Source organism: Ursus arctos, unplaced genomic scaffold (assembly GCF_023065955.2).
Source record: "Ursus arctos isolate Adak ecotype North America unplaced genomic scaffold, UrsArc2.0 scaffold_19, whole genome shotgun sequence".
Classification (NCBI taxonomy): Eukaryota; Metazoa; Chordata; class Mammalia; order Carnivora; family Ursidae; genus Ursus; species Ursus arctos.
This window is the reverse complement of record NW_026622863.1, coordinates 28,725,627-28,748,853: the sequence shown is the minus strand read 5'-3', so window position 1 is coordinate 28,748,853 and position 23,227 is coordinate 28,725,627. Positions and strand designations below refer to the sequence as shown.

General features: G+C 50.9%; 2 protein-coding genes across 5 annotated transcripts in view; both read left to right on the top strand.

Annotated features, from left to right (window-relative positions):
• CFDP1 (craniofacial development protein 1) overlaps window positions 1–9,754 on the top strand; it is a 124,721-nt gene extending 114,967 nt beyond the window's left edge. For both annotated transcript variants that reach the window (XM_026495244.4, XM_057314251.1), the window contains one exon: window positions 7,200–9,754. In XM_026495244.4, the coding sequence (XP_026351029.1) occupies window positions 7,200–7,290 (91 nt within the window). In that variant the 3' untranslated portion in view covers window positions 7,291–9,754. The remainder of the gene's footprint in view (window positions 1–7,199) is intronic.
• A 3,184-nt stretch (window positions 9,755–12,938) lies between these two features.
• The window catches only part of BCAR1 (BCAR1 scaffold protein, Cas family member), a 51,367-nt gene continuing 41,078 nt past the window's right edge, over window positions 12,939–23,227 (top strand). For 2 of the 3 annotated variants that reach the window (XM_048224017.2, XM_048224018.2), the window contains exon 1: window positions 12,942–14,071. The gene's annotated coding sequence lies outside the window, so the exon portion shown is untranslated. Of the gene's footprint in view, window positions 14,072–23,227 lie in introns of all 3 variants that reach the window. The other variant, XM_048224019.2, reaches the window with a different exon arrangement.

Below are 23,227 nucleotides of genomic sequence, written 5' to 3'. Positions count from 1 at the left end.
GCAGCACGTCAGGCCCCCAAATCCTCTTACACAGATGCCAGCGACAACAAAGGCATCATCCGGTGGGGGATACTCTGAGGGAGTATGTGGAGAATCCTGAGGCGCATCCCCCTGGAATAGAAGTGATCTTTGCTGAAACCAAGAAGAGGGGAAAGTCATATTTGATAACATCTCAGAAGAGCTCCCTGTTAGTACTGGTTGACCTCTGCCGTATATAAGACCTTTTCGCAAGTACCAAATTTAAATTGACCTCTTATATAAGAATTCAAGTCATAAATGGTGGTAAAAATATTCCTGTTACACAGTCCTGATTAAAATAAGATTGGATTGAGATTAAAAGCTTATGTCAGGCTTTTTATGTTTTGATAGTAACTCCAGTTCAATAAATGCTAACACATCTTTCCCCTTGTAAAGATTTGATAGAATTTGAACCAGATTGGTCAACATGGGGTTATTATTATCCAGTTATTTTAAAAGCAATTTTGCCATCTTATAAAATATGCACATAAGGAGACGAGGTATCTGGAGAAACCGTAGGCAGAGGACCAGATCTGTTCTAAAATCTGTATCTGATACTTCGTTGTCTGCATTTTTTGCAGAAAATTTACCAGAACTTTCATTAAATGTCAATAAACTAAACGCTCCAGTGAAGGGACAGAGATTGATACACTGAATTAGAAAACAAAAACCAGCTATATACCGGTTAAAAGAGACACATCAAAACAGCGGGATGCAGAATTGGTGAAAATAAAAAAGATGGGCGACAGGATAACATGCAGCTACGAACCAGAAGAAAGCTGATATTAGACAAAAGCATGACCTGAAATGAAGCGGCGGTTGCCTCATAATGATGGAAACACCCAGTGCATCCAGGAGATAAAACAGCTCACACTCTGATGTCACCCTTGGCATTAACCACCGGACCACACTTGTTCCCTGTGACTCCCACCCTAGCTGCGTTTCCAGCAGAAATTCAGTTGCGTGTTCCCCAAAGACAGGTGTGAGGATTTCAGTGATAGTGCCTTTCATAATCTCCCCAAACTGGAAACAACTCGAAGTATCTATCAGTAATGCAATAGGCAAAGTGTGAAGATCGAATTGGCTTTATTAAATGGTTCGTGAATCAGGCAGCATCCCATCTACCAAGTAGATGGGAGCTCCAGAGGGCTACAGAAAGGGAAAGGTTTTTAAATGCAGGACAAGGAAGTCATAAATAGAAAGAAGGATTATTTCAGGTGAGGTCACCTCCATTTGGGGACAAAAGGGTTTTAGTAGTGGATTACCTCATCTTCCTTTGGAGGATGAAGAATGCCCATGTGACATATAACCTTATTGCTGCTGACCAGAAAATTCCTGACTGACCGGTTAAAGGTTACATTCCTAGAGGGTTGTAACTGCAGTGAGATTAGGTATTAAGTCTGGGTTGACTGACTTGGGGCTTTAACCTAAGTGACACCATTTTGGGCCTCAGGTTTTCTTTTTAACAGTTTACAGACTGGGGTACTCTTTAGCAATTGGAATGAACATGGATAAATTTCAATAACATAGCAATGCAAGGAGATTCACACAGTACGATCCCATTTACATAAAGGTCAAAAAGGGGCAAAAGCAGTGCATCCGTGGAGTCATTTTGTGAAAGAAGCGAGTCACAGAAGAATTCACAATATAAGTCTATTTATGTCAAGTTCAAAATTAGGCACAACTAGATCATAATGTCGAGGGCACAGAAACTTCAGAGGCAAGCAAGCTTGCACCTGGCTGGGCTGGCGTTGGCGTAAGGGTTATGCAGGGGCCCCTCTGGGCTGCCAGCATTCCGCTTCTTGATCTGGCAATGGCATGTGAGCCCTTGCCTTACAACAAGGCGTTTGCCTTGCCCGTTTTATACACTGTAATCTGTGTGTGTGTTACATTGTATGACAAAACCGAACTGAAACTGGGGCGCTGGGCGGTGCACTTGGTTAGATGTCCGACTCTTGATTTCGGCTCAGGTCACGATCTCGGGGTTGTGAGATCGAGCCCCGTGTCGGGCTCTGCGCTCAGTGGGGAGTCTGCTAGAGATTCTCTCTCCGCCTCTGCCCTTCCCCACCCCCACGAGCTCGAGTGCTCTCTCTCAAATTAATCTTTAAAAAAAAAAAACTGAATTGAAGTTGAATTTAAATCCTGGCTCTGCTACCAACCTGCCATGTGTTCTAACCCATGTCTTCATCTATAAAGTAGAAACTCTTCAGTATACTGTACTGTTTATGATGAGAATTCAATAAGTAGAGGAGGTGTCTGGTGTGTTTATAAATATAGTGAGTCCTCTGTTCACTCTTCTTTCTCCCATCTCCCATTACTGACCACACCGTCAGGGGCGTTACGGCAAATGGAAACCTGGGTGCCTTATTCCTTTGAATTCCCTCCTGGTGCCTTCCTGCCAACCCTTCAGGAATGCTTTCCACAAAGGTGGCGTATACAGCTTGGGGGCATGTCCTCCCAGCCTCCCTGGCTAGTCTCTCTGCCTTCCCCCTGGCTTTTAAACTTGGGAAGTCCCAGGGCTGAGCTCTGGGCAACTGTTTGTCCTCACATTCCCTGCAGACCACCCCCCGCCCCCACCGCCACCCAGGAGAGCTCACTAGTTCCACGGCTTAGGTACCACGTTCTGCTGATGACTCCCAGAAAAGCTCTCCCTTGCCCGACCATTCCACTGAGCTCCAGACTCCCATATCAGCTGTTGGGTTGACATCTCCATTTACATGTCCAACACACATCAAAACTTAACCTGCAAAACCAAATACTTGCCTTTCTTTCCATGAAGTTTCCTTCCTTAGACTTATCAGAAAAATGACACCATCACCATCCACCCAGCTGTTAAAAGAAAAACCTAGGAGTCATACTTCCTTTCCTCTTTCAATTCACATACTGAAAGTCCAGTAGACAGTTCTGTTGTAAAATACCTCAGTCCATGCCCTCTGCCCAGCCCCACTGCCGCCACTCCAGTACAAGCCACACGACATCTTTCATGCTCCCTGCTTCTGTCTGTCCGTCCCCTTCCCTCCATTCTCCCCCACAGTAGCTAAAAGGACTTTTTTTTTTAAGATTTTATTTATTTATTTGAGAGAGAAACAGAGATAGCGTGCAGTGTCCACTGAGGCGGAGGCCAGCAGGCCTGGGGAAGGGATCGGGGCACAGTGCCTGGGGGACTGCAGGCCTGGGCTTGGCTGCAGGTCGCCATCAAATTGAAGGTCAGGGAGCGCGATGATTGGAAACCAGGTGTGTTTGTGATGCAGGGAGGCATGAAGGAGAGCCCAGAGAAAATCATTTTTTCTCCAAACAGTCTACCTCCGTGACCCCCAGCACAACCTGGTGAGATGGGAGGAAAGCAGGGAAGAAGCTTCATTAAAGTCACCATTCTTTTCCTCTGGGCCTCAAGAGGTTGACAAGTCGCATACTCTTCCATGGGTGGCGGGGGAGGCTTGTGCGACACTGGGCAGCTTGCTTCTCTCGGGCAGAAAAGGGCCTACCTTACTACATCCATCACAGGGCTCTATCTTCAGATGGCCTCCACGGCCCGGGGCCTCCTGGTGCTGGGCACGCAGCTGACCCACGTTCCCTGCCACGTTTGTGCGGCCCTGCGTGCTTGCTTGGGGAACTGAACGCTGGCTCTCTTGGAACAAAGTAATAACGCAGCTGGAAATGTCCTCAGTTGTGTACCTGCATCACATGTCCCTACACCTCCCTGTGCTCCTTCCCTGACCAGAGGGCAGGAGGCCTTCTCGTGGGTGGATTACCAGGACAGGCCCACCCGTTGGGCCCTCCCACCCTCAAAGACCTCTGACTTTTTGGGGGGTGGATGGCCATCCTTCATTTGCAGCATGGGTACCTATGGAGTAGGTACCAACATATCCCCTAGAAGTATTTTCTACCCTTCTCTTCTCTTCCATTTTGCCCTCCCTCCTTGTTGGCCTGAGTCTCAAACGCTTGGTACCAGAAAAGTAATTTGGGTTGAAAGATCAAAAAGATGCCAGAACCTGTTGTATCTAACCTGGTTCTGAGAGGAAAAGCTAGAAAATCCCTTAGGTTTTGATGCTATTAGTATGTTTTATTAATGAAAGTAAAGAGCTGCTTCCTCGTAAATGGGCCACATAGAGTAATAGTAGCAGGAAGGAATGATGCCCCCCCCCATACCCCCAAGCTTCCCAGCGGATTGGGCCTGATCAGTCTGGGTCCCCAGGAATGCTGGGCACAGGCCAGAAATGCACCATTGCACTTGTCAGCTGGTGGTTGTGTTCTGGGACTGTAACCCACTTAAGGTGCCTGAAAACTTCCTGAAGCTCGGTTTAAATAGGCCATCTACCTGGGCCACCTTGGAGGAGGTGGCCTTCCCCACAAACCCTCGCTCCTCCTGGAGCATTTGGTCTCTTGGCCCCTGTTGCAGCTGTCCCGACATCTGAGGCTTTGTAGTAATACAGTCACTACAGAGAAATGGGAAGCAAGAACCCCTCAATGCTCAGCTGTTCTTTGTTTCCTTGTTTACAGAGCACTTCTCACAGGCTCACTCCATTGTCAGAGGGGTACTGTAATTTTTATTCCTATTTTATAGAGAAGAAAAATAAGGCACGGAAATTAAGTATCTTGCCCAAAGTCAAACAAATAGTAAATATCAGAGCCACTCTCATCCTCAGCACCTTTCCTGTCTTTGGGGGCGCCAGGGAGGGGGTAGTCCATGTCCAGTAGTTTTGTTCCTGGCCAGCTCTTGGCTGGATCCTGTTGGCAGCTGCAGATGGCTGTGAATGGGGGAATGAAGTCTCCGGGCCTGCCTGGATGGCCTTTGTCTGGGTTGCCCTCAAGAATTCAGTTGCGTTCTGCACATTCGCTGCTCTTGGCTGCCTGAACCCTTCCCTTAACCTGAGCTCTGCCTGCACCTGCCTGTGTAGCGCCCAGCCTGGCTTCACTCTTGAGAGTCTCAAAGTCAGCTGGACCCCGCACCGCTTCTAGGAACCTGCAAGGCCATCATTCGTGCTCGGTGAGCATCCTAATTTAAGTATCACTTCCTCTTTAAAGGAAAATCGAGAAGAAAGACCACAAATGCTCAAAGCCACATACTTTCGCTTCCTTCCCTCCACACACTCTCTGACAGCACTGGGTAATGGCTCTCTTGAAACATGTCCTAAACACGGCTCTTGAAACACGTCTCTAGGCAGGGTGCACCCCTTTTTTCCCGGCTGAACTTCAAGGGACAGTTAGGGCTATCAGAATACTGATTTCCCATCCCGACTTTCCCCCAGGGCTGGTGAACTAAGGTGGGGGAGGACGGTGGCTGTAGTGTGGCAGAGCCCTTTGGTCAATTTTGGTTAGCGGCCCCCTCCGGAGAATCACGGGCCCCTTGGTGGTAGGTGGAAGGCGAGTGTGTTCTGTCGCGTGTCTGCTTCCCCACCACAATCCGCCTTGTCTTCTCTCTTTATCAGAAGGGGGTCCACGGTGTGTGTAACTTTCCTGTCTTCCAGGGAATCTGAAATTCACATTTAGCCAGGCGTGCTATGTTTCACTTGCTCAATCTGATGGCCTGACTCAGAGGGCTTATGTCAAACCTAGGAGCAGTCCCTACTGTTTGTTTCCAGCCATTCTGGCCTCCGGTTGGTGTAGATGCAGCAGCTTAGTTCCTGATCCCTGACCTAGTCACTGATAATACCTATCAAGAGACCTAATTGCTCTCCTCTTGGATCCATTGTCCTCGGTACCCTGGCAGAAGCTGGCCTCCCAAAACGATGGTGACAGCATTAGCTGCCGTTTTCTTGCACACCTGCTCTGCTAGGCGTTTTGTGGACAGTTTCATTCAGTCCACACCGCAGCCCTCCAGAGTAGGGAAGATCATCCATTTTTCTTTTTTCTCTTGGCAGATTAGGAAACAGAATTGGCAAAGTTCCGTGTTTTATCCAGAGTCACACAGGTAGCAAGTGGCCGGCAGGGTTTGAACTCAGAGCCCCCTCCGCCTCTGCAGGAAGGCGTGGCACGAGGGCCCACAGCCTGGGGCTGGCAAGCAGATGGGCTGAGCTGCAGCTCGCAGGGTGCCACAGGAGGGCAAGCGGGCCTGAACTCAGCAAAGAAATACAGGCCCCTGAACCTGCTAACATTCTCGCCATAAACATAATGACCTTGTAATGACAGATGCACATTTTACACGGTGCAACAAAAGAAAAATTAGTGCAGAGATTCAATTATGTCTCCTATCTTCAATGACAGTTCTGCTCTCTCAGTAGATTAATTAGCAGCAGAGATCCCCTCCCCCGGGCGAGCCTTGGCCCACTTTCTGGCAAGAAGGTGCAGTAAAATGCAGCTGTGTCTCATTAAGCTGCCAGCCGCTCCTCCTTCTCTGCCTGCTTCTGCCCTGCGCCTCCTCCCCATCCCACCTGGGAGGACCTGGGGAAGCCATGTCTGCTGAACCTGGCCCCCGTTAGGGCGCCGAGCACCAACCTTTTAAGGGGCCCCTGTATGTGGACTGCGGGCGGCTGCTCTTATTCTCATTCCCTTAGAGAAACTTCAGGGAGGCCTCTTCTGGACCCAGGTGGGCAGAGGACACCGGAGAGGAGCAGGGCAGGGGAGGAGGGTGCTGAAGGAAGTGGAATCCGTTTAAAGTGAGCACTTCATGTGCCTACTTGAGCTTCACGGCAGCCCCAGGAAGTAGTTTCTACAAAGATCCTCTTTCTTCCATTTTCACATGCACCTTTTTTCCCAGTTTGATGCACTGTAGATAGGCAGTATGCATACCTTTCTCTCCCCCACCAGCTCAGCCCACCACTGTTGAGAAAAATGAGGCTCAGAGTGGCTCAGTCTGACTTGACCAGTGTGGCCCAGCTCATGTGTAACGGGTACCCACTGAACCTGTGCTTGACTCAGCCTGTGTTCTTCTGTCCCTAAAACCTTATTACAAAACCACGTTTTCCTTCCACCAAGCCCCGGATAGATAAGTGGTTGCTTTCTCTTTCTCATTTTACTTTCAGTGACCTCTGAACCAGACGCATCCTTGTTTAGACCCAATGCGAGTAGTTTGGATGTTACTGGGCAAGTCGTGGGTGGTCACTCTGGGCACCAGCTGTGGTATTCTGTATTTGCTGTAACCCAGGGACCCCGCTGGGTCACACCTGGGAGGTGGGACAGTGCAGGGGAGGTGTTTTTCTCCTATATAAGTCTGCTGACAAACATTTTATATTTTCTTCTAGGTACATTGAACGGAAGGCTTTCCTAGACCGGGTGGACCACAGGCAGTTTGAAATCGAGCGAGATCTCAGGCTGAGCAAAATGAAACCCTGATGTTATGGCGGGAAATCAATAGCAGCTTAATCCTGTTTACAATGTGAGCTTCTGGTGCGTCTGTGAAATGTTTCCGGTGTTTCTCATCAAATGTTTCCCAGCAAGGTCTTTTTTCTACATTGAATTTCTGTCTTTGTATCTTGACCTCACGTGGTTTCATCCGTTTTACTTTTAAAAGTTTGTCCTTGAAAAAATAAAAATAAAAGTTGGTCCTACGAGAGGCTGGTGAAGGTGAGGACACCACTGGCCTTCCCTTTATTCTGCTGCGAGGGCCACCAGCGAGACCCACACGTCCCGGCCTGCCCGTGCTGGCCCCAGGGAAGAGAGCCGACCAGCCTGGCGGTGAATTTCTGGGGCCCAGTCTGAAGTCTGCCTTGCCCCAGAGACTGAGGGAGGGAGGCTCACAAGTGTGGGTGGAACGCCAAGTCCCTGGCAGATTTGTTCTTGTTCCGATGGTGCTTCTCTCCTGCTCTCCTCCTCTCTCCTGAACGGGACTCCTATTTACTGGTATAAGGTCAGGCTGAAAATAAGCATGTATTATTGCTGAATTAGGGATTTTTTTTCCTTCAGCCTTTTTCCTCTTCCCAGAGTTCAAGTCAGTTTAAGATGTGCTCCCACCTCAATTCTTTTTGTCTGTCAGGGAAGACTCTGAAAGACTCTTTTTTTACCCTTAGGAAAATTTAAATTCCAAACTTCATAGTAATAAAGCAGTAAACCCCACAGTTTGCTTTTGGGGTGTGTGTGTCCGGGTGTCCTGAGGAACGTGGACAGGTTTAGGGGAAGGTAGGGTTCCGAAGACTGGGAGCCGCTCTCTGCCTGGACATGTACCAGCCCTGTGGCCTTGACCACAGCTGGGCTTTCTGAGCCTCAGTTTTCTGGTCTGTAAATGGTATGAGGAACACCACCACCTCGTAGGGTTGAGATGAGCTACTGACACACCTGGGGTCCCCCATCTAGTTTTTGAATACGTGGTCAGAAGCTCATGGCAACCAAGGCCTGATCCTCAACACTACATGGCTATGGGATCAGGAACCTTGTTACTCAGAAAGGTAGTTTACTGGCTACATTGGAACACGTTGTTCACATCCACTCTGAGAAGGGATTTTAAAAGGGGTAAGAGAGCCCTTCAGGCCAGCATCAGGACAGGTGGCTGTGAGGCCTCAGTAATGGTCCTGCACAGGGATACAGGAGTAACAGGAAAGTCCTGTAGGGTGAGACAAGGCAGTGCTTTGGTTAGGGCAAGGACATCCAGACCCGCAGGAGCCACAGCTGAGACTGAGGTGCCAGTCCTGCCGCAGGGCATCCTCTAGGCCTCATCCTCTGTTCACTGCCCTCGCCTTGTGAGTCCTGCGGGCCTCCAGCACGCGCTCCCTCACACAGTGCTTCGTCTCCGCCGCCGTGCCGGTATAGTGGCGGTGATGCGTGAGCCAGCGCCTCCTGTGGGGTGAGAAACGATCTATAATCCTGCAGGACATCGCAAGTTAGGGTTTTTCTTCTTCAGCAAATCTTCAAACCTTTGAAGTCTCCGAGATTAGGACAGTAGCTGCAAGAGCATGCTGGGTTCTCAGGGGGCTTCGCTCTGCTCACTTTGCTCCAGTGTGTGGGGAGAGAAGTCGGACGAGTCATTGAGCACCATAGCACATTTGCCCTTCGGTTTCTGTTCCCCACCCAGCCCTCCCACAGGCTTTTCTGCTGGGCCTTGCATTAGATTAAATTTACAGCTGCACCATGTTGGTTCCTTTCTGCTGTCTCAACTCAGTGGGTCTTTTCCCAGCGGGTTTGCTGCACACATCTGAGCTCCACTCAGTGACTTTTTACACATGCCTGCCTCTTTTAGAAAGCCCCCAGGAAGCGGCCTGGTGGCCAGCCTGGCAAAGCCAGCCCCGGGCCCCAGTCCTGCATGGCCACCACTGGCCACCAGGCTCATCAGCGCCCCACCATCCCCTCCCTGTAGACTAGGCAGACTGCTAGAGACAGAAGCAGTGGGGTTCTTTTATAGCAAAACACCAAAAAAGAAGTTGAGAGAACCCCACTCTTTACTATCCAAGCCACACGCAAGCCTTCCTGACACCCTGGAACCGTGCACCTTGCACCAAGTGGAAAATAAACTCCAAGCAGCCAGTGAAACAAAAAGCCCCTCAAGCCTAGCCCCTTGTGGCAGAATCCGGCCACTTGTCCAGGAATGCACAGCCTCTTACACCGTTCTTGTTACAGATGCCTTTCCTCCCAGCCTCGTGCGTCCTTGCTTCAGTGGTCCCAGACTTTCACAGTGAAAACAGTTTCATTTGCCTCGACTTCAGCTGCCTCGCTCTTCACCTTCATAGAACCTCTTTAAAAGCCACCTGCATTGGGGTGTCTGGCTGGCTCAGTCGATAGAGTATATGACTCTTGATCTGGGGTTCTAAGTTTGAGCCTCAGGTTGGATGTAGAGATTACTGAAAATAAAAAATCTTAAGGAAAAAAATCACTCATTTTTTTAAAAGATTTTGTTTATTTATTTATTTGAGAGAGAGCACAAGTAGGCAAAGCAGCAGGTAGGGGGAGAGGGAGAAGCAGGCTCCCCGCTGAGTAGGGAGCCCAATGCAGGGCTTGATCCCAGGAGCCTGGAATCATGACCTGAGCTGAAGGCAGCCACTTAACCAACTGAGCCACCCAGGCACCGTAAAAAATCACTCATATTGAACTGAGTTCATCGTGAATCGATGAAGTCGCCTCCTCTGGCTAATACACGTGCAGGTGTGTCTATGTGCGCACGTGTATCATCCTGCAATGAGACTTTTATTTTTTTTTATTTTTATTTTTTTTAAAGATTTTATTTATTTATTCGACACAGAGAGAGAGACAGCCAGCGAGAGAGGGAACACAAGCAGGGGGAGTGGGAGAGGAAGAAGCAGGCTCATAGCGGAAGAGCCTGACGTGGGGCTCGATCCCAGAACTCCGGGATCACGCCCTGAGCCGAAGGCAGACGCTTAACCGCTGTGCCACCCAGGCGCCCCTGCAATGAGACTTTTAAGAACAGCTTCAAAGCTGGCTTTCATGTACGTCTCACTGGCCATTGCTGGATCATCTGACTGCCCCCAGCTGGAGGGGAGGCTGGAAAAACCTGTCATGAAAAGGGGGGGTGGGGGTGGAATTAGGAATAGGTGATAGGTCAGCCAAACAGTGGTACCCGGAACACAAAATTCTTTGTAATTTTCTCCGTTTGGTCCTTAAAATTGTCACCAAGGAGTGGGTGGGCTCAGAGATGAGAAGAGATTGGCCATGTGTTGATAATTGTTGAATCTGAGTAGGAAGACAGCAGGTCCTTCACAGTATTCTCTCTACTTCTATTTGAATTTGAGTTTTTAATAATGAACTGGTTTTTTTTTTCCCATTGTGCCAGAGAGCCAGAACGGAGCTGTGTATAGGAAAGGACTAAGAAGTGCGCCGGCTGCTCAGGACAGGATGGGCGGCCTCCCAGAGCCCCACCCCCACCCTGCTGGTCTGACAGCGGCCAGGAATGTAGTGGGTAGTGGCAGGGACGCTCCCCCGCTGCCCCCCCCCCCCCCAGATCCTGTGCTGGTTTTAACAACTTGGAGCCCAGTCTTTGCAGATTGCCTGTTTTCGCCTCTCCTGGACACCTCTGCCCCCTCTGTTGGCTTACTGTTGTGGCTCAGTTCCCAGGGACAGGAACCCACCATCAAGACCGGTGCTGGGGCTGGGGCATGAATGGCTATTTCTCGTAAGCGTAAACCAGGCCCCAGGAAACAGGAGTCTTCCCAGCCCTGCCTGACCTTGAGCAGCATGCTGGGCGCTGTGGCTGCCGAGTGGAGTGGGCCTCAGGTCTCCTGTGACCATCGTCGGGCCTTCCTCTTGGTTGGCTGTGCTCCTGCCTAAGCCCCGCACGCCCTTGGTGGGATCTGCCTTCCCAGCCAGCGTGGCCACCTCTCCGCACCTCTACCACCTCGTTCTCAAAGGCCTGAGAGCTGCCTCAGGGAATCCCTGGCCTTTCCTGGTGGGCCCGCGGAGGCCAGGCGGGGTGGTGGGGCCAACAGAGGTGTTACCATGTTCAATCCAGAATCCCCTTTTCCATCCATCCTGTTTGAACCATGGCAGACACCATTTAGCCCACAGTTTTTAAGAACAAGTGGATAGTAGTTTATCTAGCTCTTCATATCCACATTAAGTGAAAACTCTTCAGCCCAACTCCAGAGGAGATGATTTCCCTTTATCCTGGAGTGGGGAAGTGGAGAAACTGAGTCAGCATAAGAGGCAATTGGGCAGGGTATCGTGGGCCTTGGGGCCATGGCCTGGCGTGAGTGACAGTGGGATGCCCAAGGACACCTGGCTGGGCCATGGGCAGAGAATCCCTGAAAGTTGTTCCCTGCCCCTGCTTTGCAATCAGTCTTTGTCTTCCCCTTGTCCCAGATGGGTGTGTCGGATTTTCAGGGCATCTGATATCTTCCCAATGCTGAAAAAACTGCCCCCAAACAGCATAAGGTCGAAGAATAAAACAAGCTTCCTTGATGTGATTCTGCTCACCTATTTCCTGAGGAACACGGTGCTCTAATTAGGAGCTCAGCATAAGGTCTCTAGGGAAGAAGGGACAGCATGGTGAACTAAATCTTGAGTGAGCTGTGCACTGTGGGAGCCGATGCAGAGGACCTGGGATGGGAGCCCTGGCAGGCAAGTGGTGGAGAGGTCCCACAGCCAGCTGCTTCCTCGAGGGCCATCTGTCAGATCCTCCTCATTTTTCACAAGAGGAAACTTGCCTGAGGTCAGACTGCGAAACCACCAGGGATCACACCTATATCTTGTGACTGGAGGGTCGGATGGGGGCGGGGAAGGCAAAACTAAACTGCCTTTCACCCCCTTCTGGATCCCGATGCACAGACATGAGTGCGGGGGGACAGAAGAACCAAAGGTGGGGAGATGCTTGCAGTTGAAGAGTGGCAGCTGGCGCTCCCAGTGCCAAAATTTTGTGGCAGAAGGACACCAGAGGTGTGGGCCCACGCCTTTGGCTTCCAACTCTGTCCGCACCCTGGGGCAGCAGCCCAGCTGTTCTCTGCAGCGTGCAGTGCCTCCTCGAGACACCCCCAGGCCTTGTTTAGACAGGCATAAGCTCTGCTCCAGAAGCAAGTTTCTGTGCTAAGCAAGGTGCACAGGGTCGCCCTCTTTTGGGATGCCACCTGGTTTCAGGGAGTGCAGGGAGGAGGGACCAGGAGCCCGGTTGATAGTTCCTTGGAGAGTTGAGGTCTCATAAATGCCTCTCCCAGCGTACCTCCTTCCCTGGGTGTGTTCACAATTCCTCCCTCGACTTTGCTGTAAAGCCTTTTCTTTTTTTCATGCCGTCCTAGGGCAACTTAGATCCCAAAATACTATCAGACGTGATCTTTGTGCACAGGCACGTCGACCACCGCAAGGAAAATGGAATGTGCAAGTCCAGAAGTTTCTGCCCTGCTTCCCTGCAGCCTGGAATGACCCAAACCACAGAGACCCTCATTCAGGGTCTCCTCTTCATGGTCTGCCAGCCAGTGTTCATTGTGTTGTCACCTCAGAAAGCTGATGGGGTAAACTGTGACCCATGCTTAAGTAAGGTACAAGGGGGTGGGGAGGGGGCGGGGGAGAAATTAACATTGCCTAAGGAGAGCACCATCCTAGTCTGATGCACGGGTGGTCTTGCCTCTAACCTTCAATCCTAACACCGCTGTGATCCAGTTGGAGTCCCTCCGAGTCTCAGATACCTTGTTCAGAAGGTTGCTGAGAATGGTTAGCAATCCTGCTCCGCCTGCCTCACTGCGTTTTATTAAATGAGGCACACTATCCAAGTGTTAGGTTACTATAATTAAATTGTGCACCTGGCCCCCAGCTCCCCAAGACAACCAGGCTTACGTGAATATAAATTAGAACTTTGAGGAACACCTTGGTGATGTGTAATCTGGAACTGCTCTCGGCCCATGACACAGCAACTTTACTCCTGGGCTGACATCCTGGAGAAGCAGCACAAGGAGGCAGGCTTATTGGTGATCATAAAAACCTGGAATCCACCCAGTACCCATCAGGAGAGAGGACCGATTGTGAGGTAGTCCCACAGTGCCATACGGGACAGCGGCGAGCTGGATGAGGAGGGCTGCGTGCATCAGCACTGATGAGCCTCGTAAGCAGCGTTGATGCATAAAGCAAGCAGCGAAAGTCCTAACGTATGATCCCAGTTACACAAGTTCGAAAACATGAACACGGAGGTGATGGTTGGCCAACACCAAATGCGCTAAATGCCACTGCATTTTACACTTGAAGGTGGTAGGTTTTATGTTATGAGACTCACCTCAGAAAAAATGTTTTAACTTGCAAAAGATATTATACCTTGGTTCAGAATATAGGAAGGGTGTATGATTATATATAATGAATGGGTGATAGACACAACTCAGCATAACAGTAACCTCTCATGGGATAGGGAAGGTTCTATGATCAGAGAAAGGAGCTTCGTTTACAGATGTGGTTTTATATCTTAAAGTGGAAAGTGAGGACACAGATATTTCTTACATGATTCATTATGCTTTTATTTTCTAAAGTATTTCAAGATAATTTTTTTAAAAAGAAAGACAAGCTCACATTTAGACTTCCCCTGTCTGTCTTACAGAGAGATGTTCAAGGGATGGGCAGCGCAGGGTTGCCATGGTGATGAGCTTGCTGGGTCTCAGGGAGCCTTCACTGCATCCCATCCTGAGCTAGCAGGCATTCCAGAATGATCTTCCCAAACGGCTCCTGGAACATTTCACCAGGAGATGAGGGACTCGCTCAGGTAAACTACCAGGTGCCCCCCAACTTCCCTTTCTCTGAAAAGCAGGTTGAGTGGCTGGGAAGCTGAGGGGTCTGTGCTAGGCCAGGTGCCTCCTCCCAGCACAGCCAGTGGTTCCAGCACCGCTGAGTCAGCCTTGCCCTTGCCCACATGGCCTTGACAGATGCACAGGGACAGGACACAAACAGGACATATGTTGGAAAGATGCTGTGGCAAGCCTCGACTTGTTAGGTGCGAATAAATGGTCCCTGACCCAAATAAACGAGCTTCAAATTTGAAGACACCAAGATGAATTACAACGTGTGGGTTTTCTAGTGGAAGTTATGGAGCTGCCCATCTTCAAACTATGCCTAGCGGCCCGAGCTGACCCCAGGGCTCTTGGGCCACAGTGTGACATGGGGCTACTGTGGGTGCCCTCAGAGCGAGCGGTGGCCAGAGTCCTCAGGGTGTGGAGGGTTGCTGCCAGCTGCTCTGCTCTCTTCGGCCTTCCCTCTTCCACCCTAACATCTTTGCATTATAACCTAAGCCCATCTGTATTTGAGGCACCGGGACTGACATTTTTAAGTCTGGAAGCTCTCTGGGGCCCAGAGAACGCCATCTGGGGCAGGGTCGACCCTCTGTGTCCCGGTCGCCTCCTCAAGATTGCCCCGTCTTTACTGTTGTCTCAAGCCAGACCCCACAGTTCTGTTACACTCTGGCACTGAGCTCCATTATGGGACCTTTGAATTTGAGGTTGGGGTCCAAGACACAGGGAGGGGATCCTGCCCATTCCCAATCACCCGCCCCCCAGCCCTCCTGCACGAACGGTGTCTGGTGTGACCTGTGTGTGCCCGCGAGACTGCTGCAGACAACTGGAGCTGGAAATCGTTGCAGAGGCCTCTTTTATCTTTGCAATGCAAGTGGCATTTTCCACAAAACTGCAAATAGCCTATGTGGTATAAATTTTTTTGTTTTTGTTTATTTTTGTGCAGTTCTGGGTTCCTAAAACCCTTGGGATTTGTGCGCTTCAGGATGGGGCCTGGTCACCAGCAACACTGCCCCTGTAGCTAGAGGGTTTAAACTTTCAGTCCCATCCCTGGACCTTGGGAGGGAGGAGAGGGTGGAGATGGAGTCCAGTCAGGCCAATGATTTCATCAACTGTGCCTGTGTAATGAGATCTTGATAAAAACTCCTCACCAACAAAGTTTGGGGAGCTTCTGAGTTGGGGAGCACATCCACGTGCCAGAAGGGTAGCACACCCCAATTCCACAGGCACAGAGACTTGCACGGGTACCCTTCTGGACCCATCCTCATCTGGCTGTTCATTTGTATCCTTTATAACAAACAGTAATCGTAAGTAGAGCACTTTCCTGGGTCCATGAGTTCTAGCAAATTACCAAAGCTGTTGGGGGTGGTCATGGACTGAGCAGAAGTGTGGGCAGTCCGAGCACCCCATTTGCGGCTGGCGTGTGAAGTGGGGGCAGTCTTGTGGGACTGGCCTCTCAGCTGTTGGGGGTCTGCACTGACTCTGGGTACTTGGTGACAGAATTGAATTGCTGGACTTCCGGGTGGTATCAGAGAATTTGTTGGATCCCACTTTTGCGTATTCCCTTAACACCAAACATCTGCCACAGGTGACCGAGAGGCAGCGTGGTCTAGTGAGACACCCTCACTGCAGACTGACCTGCTTGGGCATGTGGCTTGGCCCCTTGCCTCCCCTTCCCCCCATTTCTGTATCTGTAAAGCAAAGGGGAAGGATTAAATAATCCCGGAGGTGGGGGGACAGTGAATGCTAGGAATCTCATTTCTCACAAGCAGCTAGGTGATGCTGACACACTCTGAAGTCTGAGAACTACTGCCCATCGCCTCCCTGCTTATTAAAAATGAAAAAGCCTCCAGCTATGTACTTAGGAACATTCCATCTTCCTTTATTCTTGCCACTTCAAATAATTCAAACTCCTAAATTCCTGACGCATCAGCAAACCGTAATGAGTACACCCGGGTTCCTTCCCTGCTGTCTGCGGAGACCCACCTGCAGGAACTTTCTCCTACTTTGAAAGTCTTTGCAGGCCCAGTAGAGAGCTTAGCAGGAAGGCCCTTCAAGTTAGCAGTCAGTGGGAAAAGCAGCTGAAGTAAGGCCCGGGGAAGCAAGCAAGAAATTCAGACGACAAAATCCACCCAAGTCCCAGCAAACACAGCCGAAGAGGCAACACCGAGCTGCCAGGTTGGCAACAGATGGCGGCCCCACGTGTGCACACGCACACGTGCTCACACCCGCTACACGGAGTTTGTAGTGTGTCAGCTAGGTTGCCCTGCAGCTTGGAGAAGCCCCAAGCCACCAGAGGCACAACACTCTTGTCAAAACAAGCCCCGTGCGAGGCAGATTCCTCAGCTCCCGCCAGCCCAGCCCGCGCCGGGGCCTTGCTGCCAAGGCGGGCTTTGCCTGCTCCAGGCTTCTCTTCTGTCTTCTCCCTTCCTCTCGTTAGAGAAGGAAACTGTTCATTGTTGGAAAATGTGGAAGCAGAAAAATCAAACAGAATTTAAATCTCTTATCAGCTTACTAACAGAGAAAACTGCTACATTTCGGGATTCTTTCAGGCTTTTCCCTGTGTTTTTACGGAATTTTCTTAAGGCAGTTGGAATTATACTTGTATTTGTGCAGCTCAACACAGAAGCTGCTGACCACGTATGGCTATTTCTTTATTTATTTTTAAAGATTTATGTACCAGAGAGAGATCGAGAGAAAGGACAGGAGGGGGGAGGGGCAGAGAGAGGGAGAAGCAGGCTCCCCCCCTCTGAGCCGGGAGCCTGAGGTGGGGCTCGATCTCAGGACCCTGGGGTCATGACCTGAGCCAAAGGCAGGCGCTCAACCGACTGAGCCACCCAGGCACCCCTCAAACATTCTTTGAGAAAATAATTTTAACAGCTGTAGAATATGCCATTACGTGGTTGTACCATAATTTATTATATTGCCTTCCACTGTTGGTCACTGAGGTTACCCACTTTCTGTTGTTATAAATAATGCCTCGATGAACTGCCTTCTCCTTAGATTTTGATCTGCATCACTGGTTATTTCTAGATCACTTCTACAAGTGGAGGTGTCATATCAGGGAAGGCACACATCGTCAAGGCCTTGAAATATAATGCCCAGTTACCTCCCAGAAAGGTCTCCCTCTCTCCAACAAAGTGGTTGTGTGCCTCTCTTCCTACTTGAACCCTCTGAGAAGACAAGATTCAGCAAAGTAGCCCTGCTTGCCTGTCTCTGAGCATGGAGCCCAGTGCTTTGGGTGAGATGTGGCTGGAATTAGGAGGAGAATGGCCATCCATGGAGAAGACCGGACCAGATCCTGCCTAAGTGCCAAACCTTCTTTGGTACCAGCCCAGCCCAGCTCTGTCTCTGGAAGGAGCATTTGAACAAGGCAGGCACGATGGTTAATTTTATATGTCACCTTGACTGGGCTAAGAGATGCCAAGATTGCTGGTAGAACGTGTCTGTAAGGGTTTTTCTGGAAGAGGTTAGCATTTGAATAGGTAGACTGAGTAAAGATCCTTGTCACCAGTGTGGGTGGACATCATCCAATCCATTGAGGGCCTGGATAGAACAAAAGGTGGGGGAAGGGAACTTTGCTCTATCCTTGGGCTCAGACAGACATCCTTCTCCCACCCATCAGTGCTCCTGGCTCTGGGAGCCTCCGGACTTAGGCTGGACATACACCGTCAGCTCCCACACGGGGTCTGCAGCCCACGGCCGGCTGACCATGGGACTTGGCAGCCTGTCTCCTACTGCTTCTGCTTCTCTGCAGAACCCGCCAAAGGCAGCAGGACTATGTCCCAGAACCTGATTCATCACAAACCTAGTTTTGTGGCATGTTCATCTGTGAGTTGCTCTAAACATTTTTTGAATCCAGTTAGCCTTACCTTTCAGGGCAGATGACTTTTGTGCAGTTAAGAAATGGGCCTTCAAGGGGTGCCTGGATGGCTCAGTCAGTAGAACGTGTGCCTCCGGATCTCAGGGTCAGGATTTCAAGTCCCATGTTGGGTGTAGAGTTTGGGGCTCCTGGGTGGCTCAGTCATTAAGCGTCTGCCTTTGGCTCAGGGCGTGATCCCAGGGTTCTGGGATCCAGCCGCGCATCAGGCTCCTCCGCTGGGAGCCTGCTCCTTCCTCTCCCACTCCCCCTGCTTGTGTTCCCTCTCTCGCTGGCTGTCTCTCTCTCTGTAAAATAAATAAATAAAACCTTAAAAAAAAAAAAAAAAAAAGTCCCATGTTGGGTGTAGAGCTTGCTTAAAAAAAATTTTTTTTAATTAAAAAAAAATAAGAGGTGGGGCTTCACTACCCTTCTTTCACACTTGCCCAGCAGTTCTGAGGTCTGGTGAACAAGTCCAAATTTGCCTTAAACTATTACTCCCAGCTGCTTGGCCTCCAATCTCACTCCCTCTCTGTCTTTATCTTCCCAAACTAAGGCTTCCTCTCCTTTTTTTTTTTTTTTTATATATTTTATTTTTAAGTAATCTCTACCCAAAGTGGGGCTCGAACACACAAACCCAAGATCAAGAGTCCGGTGCTCTACCGAGAGAGCCAGCCAGGTGCCCCTCCCCCTCCTTTCAATGGCTTGCTGGCCCCCTTTCTCTTCTCAGCACCCTTGTGTGTTCTCCAGGTCTACCACCTTGACTCTGACCTGGGACCGGGCCCCAAGCATCAGTTCTGGCACCATTGTTTCTTTTTTAATTTTGGCTGGGCTCACTTCTGGCAGCCTCACTTTTGCTCTCTGTAAGATGGGGGTGCCTCAACATTTCCGATGCGGCACAGACTGGGCCTGTGGCAACTGCCTTGTTCAGTGCGTCCTTGGACAAGAGGGAGCCAGTGAGGCTGGGGCACCAGGAAAGCCGGAGCTGGCCTGGGCTTCTGTGCATGCAGATGGCAAACTGGTTTGCTGCCAACTGCAGAAGACCCCAGGCCCCCCAGGATGAGCTGGGCTTAGGCTACCCCAGGCCTCAGGGGTGCTGAAAGCTCCTTCCTTGGAGATGGCTAAACCATTTAAAACCAACCCAAGGGTTGCCTGGGTGGTTCAGTCCTTTGGGCATCTCACTCTTGGTTTTGGCTCAGGTCCTGATCTCAGAGACATAGAATCCAGCCCCGAGTCGGGCTCCCTGCTCCACAGGGAGTCTGCTTGAGATTCTCTCTCTCCCTCTTCCTCTGCCCCTCACCCTGCACTCTCTCTCTCAAATTAATTAAGTTAAATTAAATCAACCCAAAGGCACAGTGCTTTCAAGAGCCTGAGATGCTGGCAGCAAGAACAATACCCCACAATGCACAGAGCTCTCTGGCAGCTGTCCTGGCCTCTTTCCAAGCTGAGTCATGGCAATGAGTCTCCCTCAGGCTGCCGGCTGGCCCAGGGGTTGCTGTGTCCTTGTTCCCTAGTGTCACTGTGGCCTGGGATATTCAGCAGCCTAACGCAGTGTGCCCAGAGGCCAGAGAGTAAGAAGAGGTCCTGCTTCAGCTCACTAGGAGAGCTTTCCCCTCTCATCCTCACAAAAGGGAGACTCTGCTCCTCCTTACATGGGCTTTCTCCCTGGCAGGGAAAGAACTAGAAGTCAGCAAACCTGGGTCCTAGCCCCAACTCCATGGTGCTTTGACGCAGCCCCTTCCTCTTCCTGGGGGCTCCTTCCTGTCAGGGCATGGTTTGGGGCTGAGCCTTTCCCTCCCCAGAGTGTCCAGGGACGCTAAAGGGGACACTGTGTGGGGTGCTGCTGGGATGTGAGGGGAGAGAACAACCGGAAGGGTTGCCTGGAAATCCTATCCCCACCTGTTTCTTATACTTCAGGCCTTTCTGCAAGCAACTCCCGGAATATGCCCGGGCTGGTGAGGACAGGAAAGTCAATAGCTAGTGGCTCCTTAAGGACAAAAGAACCTGTAGGACTGCAGACTGGTTGACCCATTGTCCTCTGTGGAACGGCCCAGACCCCCAGCTGCGGGCAGAAGTGGCTGTGTCTTTGGAAAAGTATCCTTGGCAAAATGGGACCTCATGGCCCGAATTACTCCCCACACCGCGCCAGGCAGTGGTCAGTGTGTAGCTGACCAGGAGCCTAACGGGCAAAATGGGACCTCATGGCCCGAATTACTCCCCACACCGCGCCAGGCAGTGGTCAGTGTGTAGCTGACCAGGAGCCTAACGGGCTGGCCCCCTACCCGAGGTGGGGCCAGTTCTGAGGTGCAAGTCACTCCAGAGCTCCCCGGGGGCCAGGCTGAAGTGGGACCTTCCCGTTTTCTCAAGAAGCTACTTTCAAAGAATCCCTGTCTCAGGCTCTGCTTCTAGGAAATGACAACCGCTATGATGTCTTGCACAGATCAGGTACACAATATTTTTGCATAGGTGGCTATCACCCAGGACCCCCCCATTACCCCCCCACCCCCACTGCCCCGGGTTTCCATCAGGATGCAGGGGCCCAGCAGGAGTCTGGGCCTGATGCCTTACAATACCCTGAGAGATCGAGAGATCGTTAAACAAGGGAGGAAGACACAGCCCTCTAAGGAAACAGAAGTGGACTTCCCCAAATGGGTGGACCCATGTGTCCCCAACACCCTCTCTGAGCCCCCTATGCAATTGCCCCATTGCCCAGAAGAAGACACTGAGATCTCCAGAGGGGTGACTGGCCCAGGTGGGGCATTAGAGCATGGCAGAGCCGGGGTTTGAATGCAGGCCTCCCCACTGAGGGTCTGTTTTCAGAAACCTTGGTTTGTCTCTCCCCAGGAATAGGTGGGTCTCAGGCTGCTGGACCCTGGAGGGGAGCCCTTCTCCACACTGGCTTTGCTGCCCACACAGGCCCCCTGAACTCTTACTCATCCTACAAGCTCCTGTTTGAGCGCTGCCTCCTTCAGGAAGCCCCTGCCACTGCAGGCAGGCCAGGAGGGCGGAGCCCAATTCCACTTCATCTGGGTCTGTCGCCCTGTCTCCAGGTCTTAGCCTGGCATTGGAGGAATGCCTCTCAGTAAGCATCACTTCGTCCAACGCAGAAGGTCTGTCATCCGGGTGATATGCAGCCTTGTATTTCTAGAACCTTCTGCCAGACATTGCTCCCATCAAATGCTGAGCCCAAGGGCCTTGTGTAAAGAACTTGCCAGGGGTTACCCTCGAGGCCAAAACTTGGGCCAGCCTCCAGCATCTGTATTAGCCTCCCTTCCTCTCAGCCCCATCAGGACGGGCGGGGCCGCTCCTGCCGCAGGGGAGCAGGAGACGTAGAAGGCTGTGCGCCCGGAAAGGCAAGCTGGTGAGTGGAGAGACAAGTCAGCGATTCTGACAGCAGCATTTAACGGCTGCTTCCGCGTTGGGTGCCACAGCGGCCCTTATATGCCATAGATCCCAGTCCTTCCAGGACTGTGGGAGCCAGGGCCACAGTACCGCACAATTCTCGGCAGGGGAGGTGGGGGAGTGTGGCTTCCACAAAGAATGAAATAGGGAGGGGGCTCCCTGGAGCTGGGGGCTGGTTTGCTGCTTTATTAAGCCCCATTTGACAGAGGGGATGAAAACATGCTTTGAGTATAAATACCATGCTGAAGCTCACAAGGCAGGACCAGAACCCAGGCCCTGTCCTGCTCTGCCCCTGGAGGCCAAAGGTGGCAGGGAGGCGGGGTTCTTGCCAAAGGGCAGATCTCACTCCCTACCCGTGAGTCCCTTCCTGTTTCCACAGGGCAAGTCTCAGTCCCGGGGAACAGAGAGACTTTCCCAGCGCCCCTGGGGCAGACCCTTGGCCTCTAGGCAGCAGAGCAGCTGATGGGGGAGGGGGACGGCAGGCATCCCTGCCTCTCTGAGAACCAAACCCGCTGCTCTGGGGACTCACACTGGTGACCTCAGTGTGGCAATAGCTCTTTCGGGCTCTTTACTAATTTAGAGAATGTATACTATTCAGGCGAGCGGCTTCATCCCTGGGTTCAGAAACACAATGCCCTGGGGATTGTTTCCAGTGGACAGTGAAATTCCACTTGTCTCGGTCACTGAGAACACAGGCCTGTTCCTGGAAGGGGCTCTGGTCTCTGGGTGTTTACAAACATCCTAGAAGACCAGGAGGCCAGCAGCCAGGGCCCTCGGAGCTAGCCGAGGTGGGAGCCTGTGGTTCCGCCCAGCTCAGCTGTCCCGTTCTGGGAGCCCTTGGCAAGTCCCTTCCCCTCTGCCTCCTGCCTGCTGGGGGCGGGGAAGGGGGGCAGCTACTAGGCGGCAGGATCCGTGTGGGACTGGCTGCAAGGCCTTACTCTGCTGGCTGTTTGCTTGCATCTCCTGCGTGTCAGGCCCCAGCATGTGTGTGGGAACCCATCCACGGTGGCTTGCATTTCCTAGGACTCGGTAATTACATTTTCCCCCGCACACACTGTTCTTTAAAAAAAAATTACCCGAGAACAGGCAAACTCTCAGAGACAGAAGGTAGAATGGTGGTTGCCAGCGGCTGGGGAAGGAGGAGAAGGGGAGCTATGGTTTAATGGAGACATAGTTTCTGTTTGGGATGATGAGAAAGTTCTAGACAGGGATAACAGTGATGGTTGTACAACACTGCATGAACTTCACGCCACTGAACTGTACACTTAACAATAGTTAAAATGGGGGGCACCTGGCTGGCTCAGTCGGAAAAGAGTGTGGCTCTTGATCTCAGGGTCGGTCGTGAGTCCGAGCCCCACGTTGGGTGTAGAGATTACTTAAATAGATAAACTTAAAAAAAACCCAACAGTTAAAAGATAAGCTTCATGTTATGTATGTCTTACCACCATTTTAAAAAAGTGTATACTGTTAAAAAATGCACAAGTAATGATGTCCATTTGAAAAACATTGGAAAATAGAGAAAATAATTTTAGTTATACCAAAACCCCATTCTCTCCTCCAAAAACAGTCTCCTGTGAAATTCTAATCCACGAAGACAGATAAAACCCTACTTACTAACCAGCATAGTCCGCCCTCCCAATAGGCCCTCTCTAAATATTACACATGGTGAACAAAATCTCGCCCGCACCCCAAGATAACCACAGCTGATACTGTGCTATCTATCCTTCCACATTTTTCCCAATGCAAATATGTGACATAAATATAAATACAATAATTTTTATGAAAATAGGATCTGGCCATACTTATTTCAAAGCCTATTTTTCTTCACTTAACAGTAGATTGTGAACATATTTCCATGTCACTCTGTCATTGG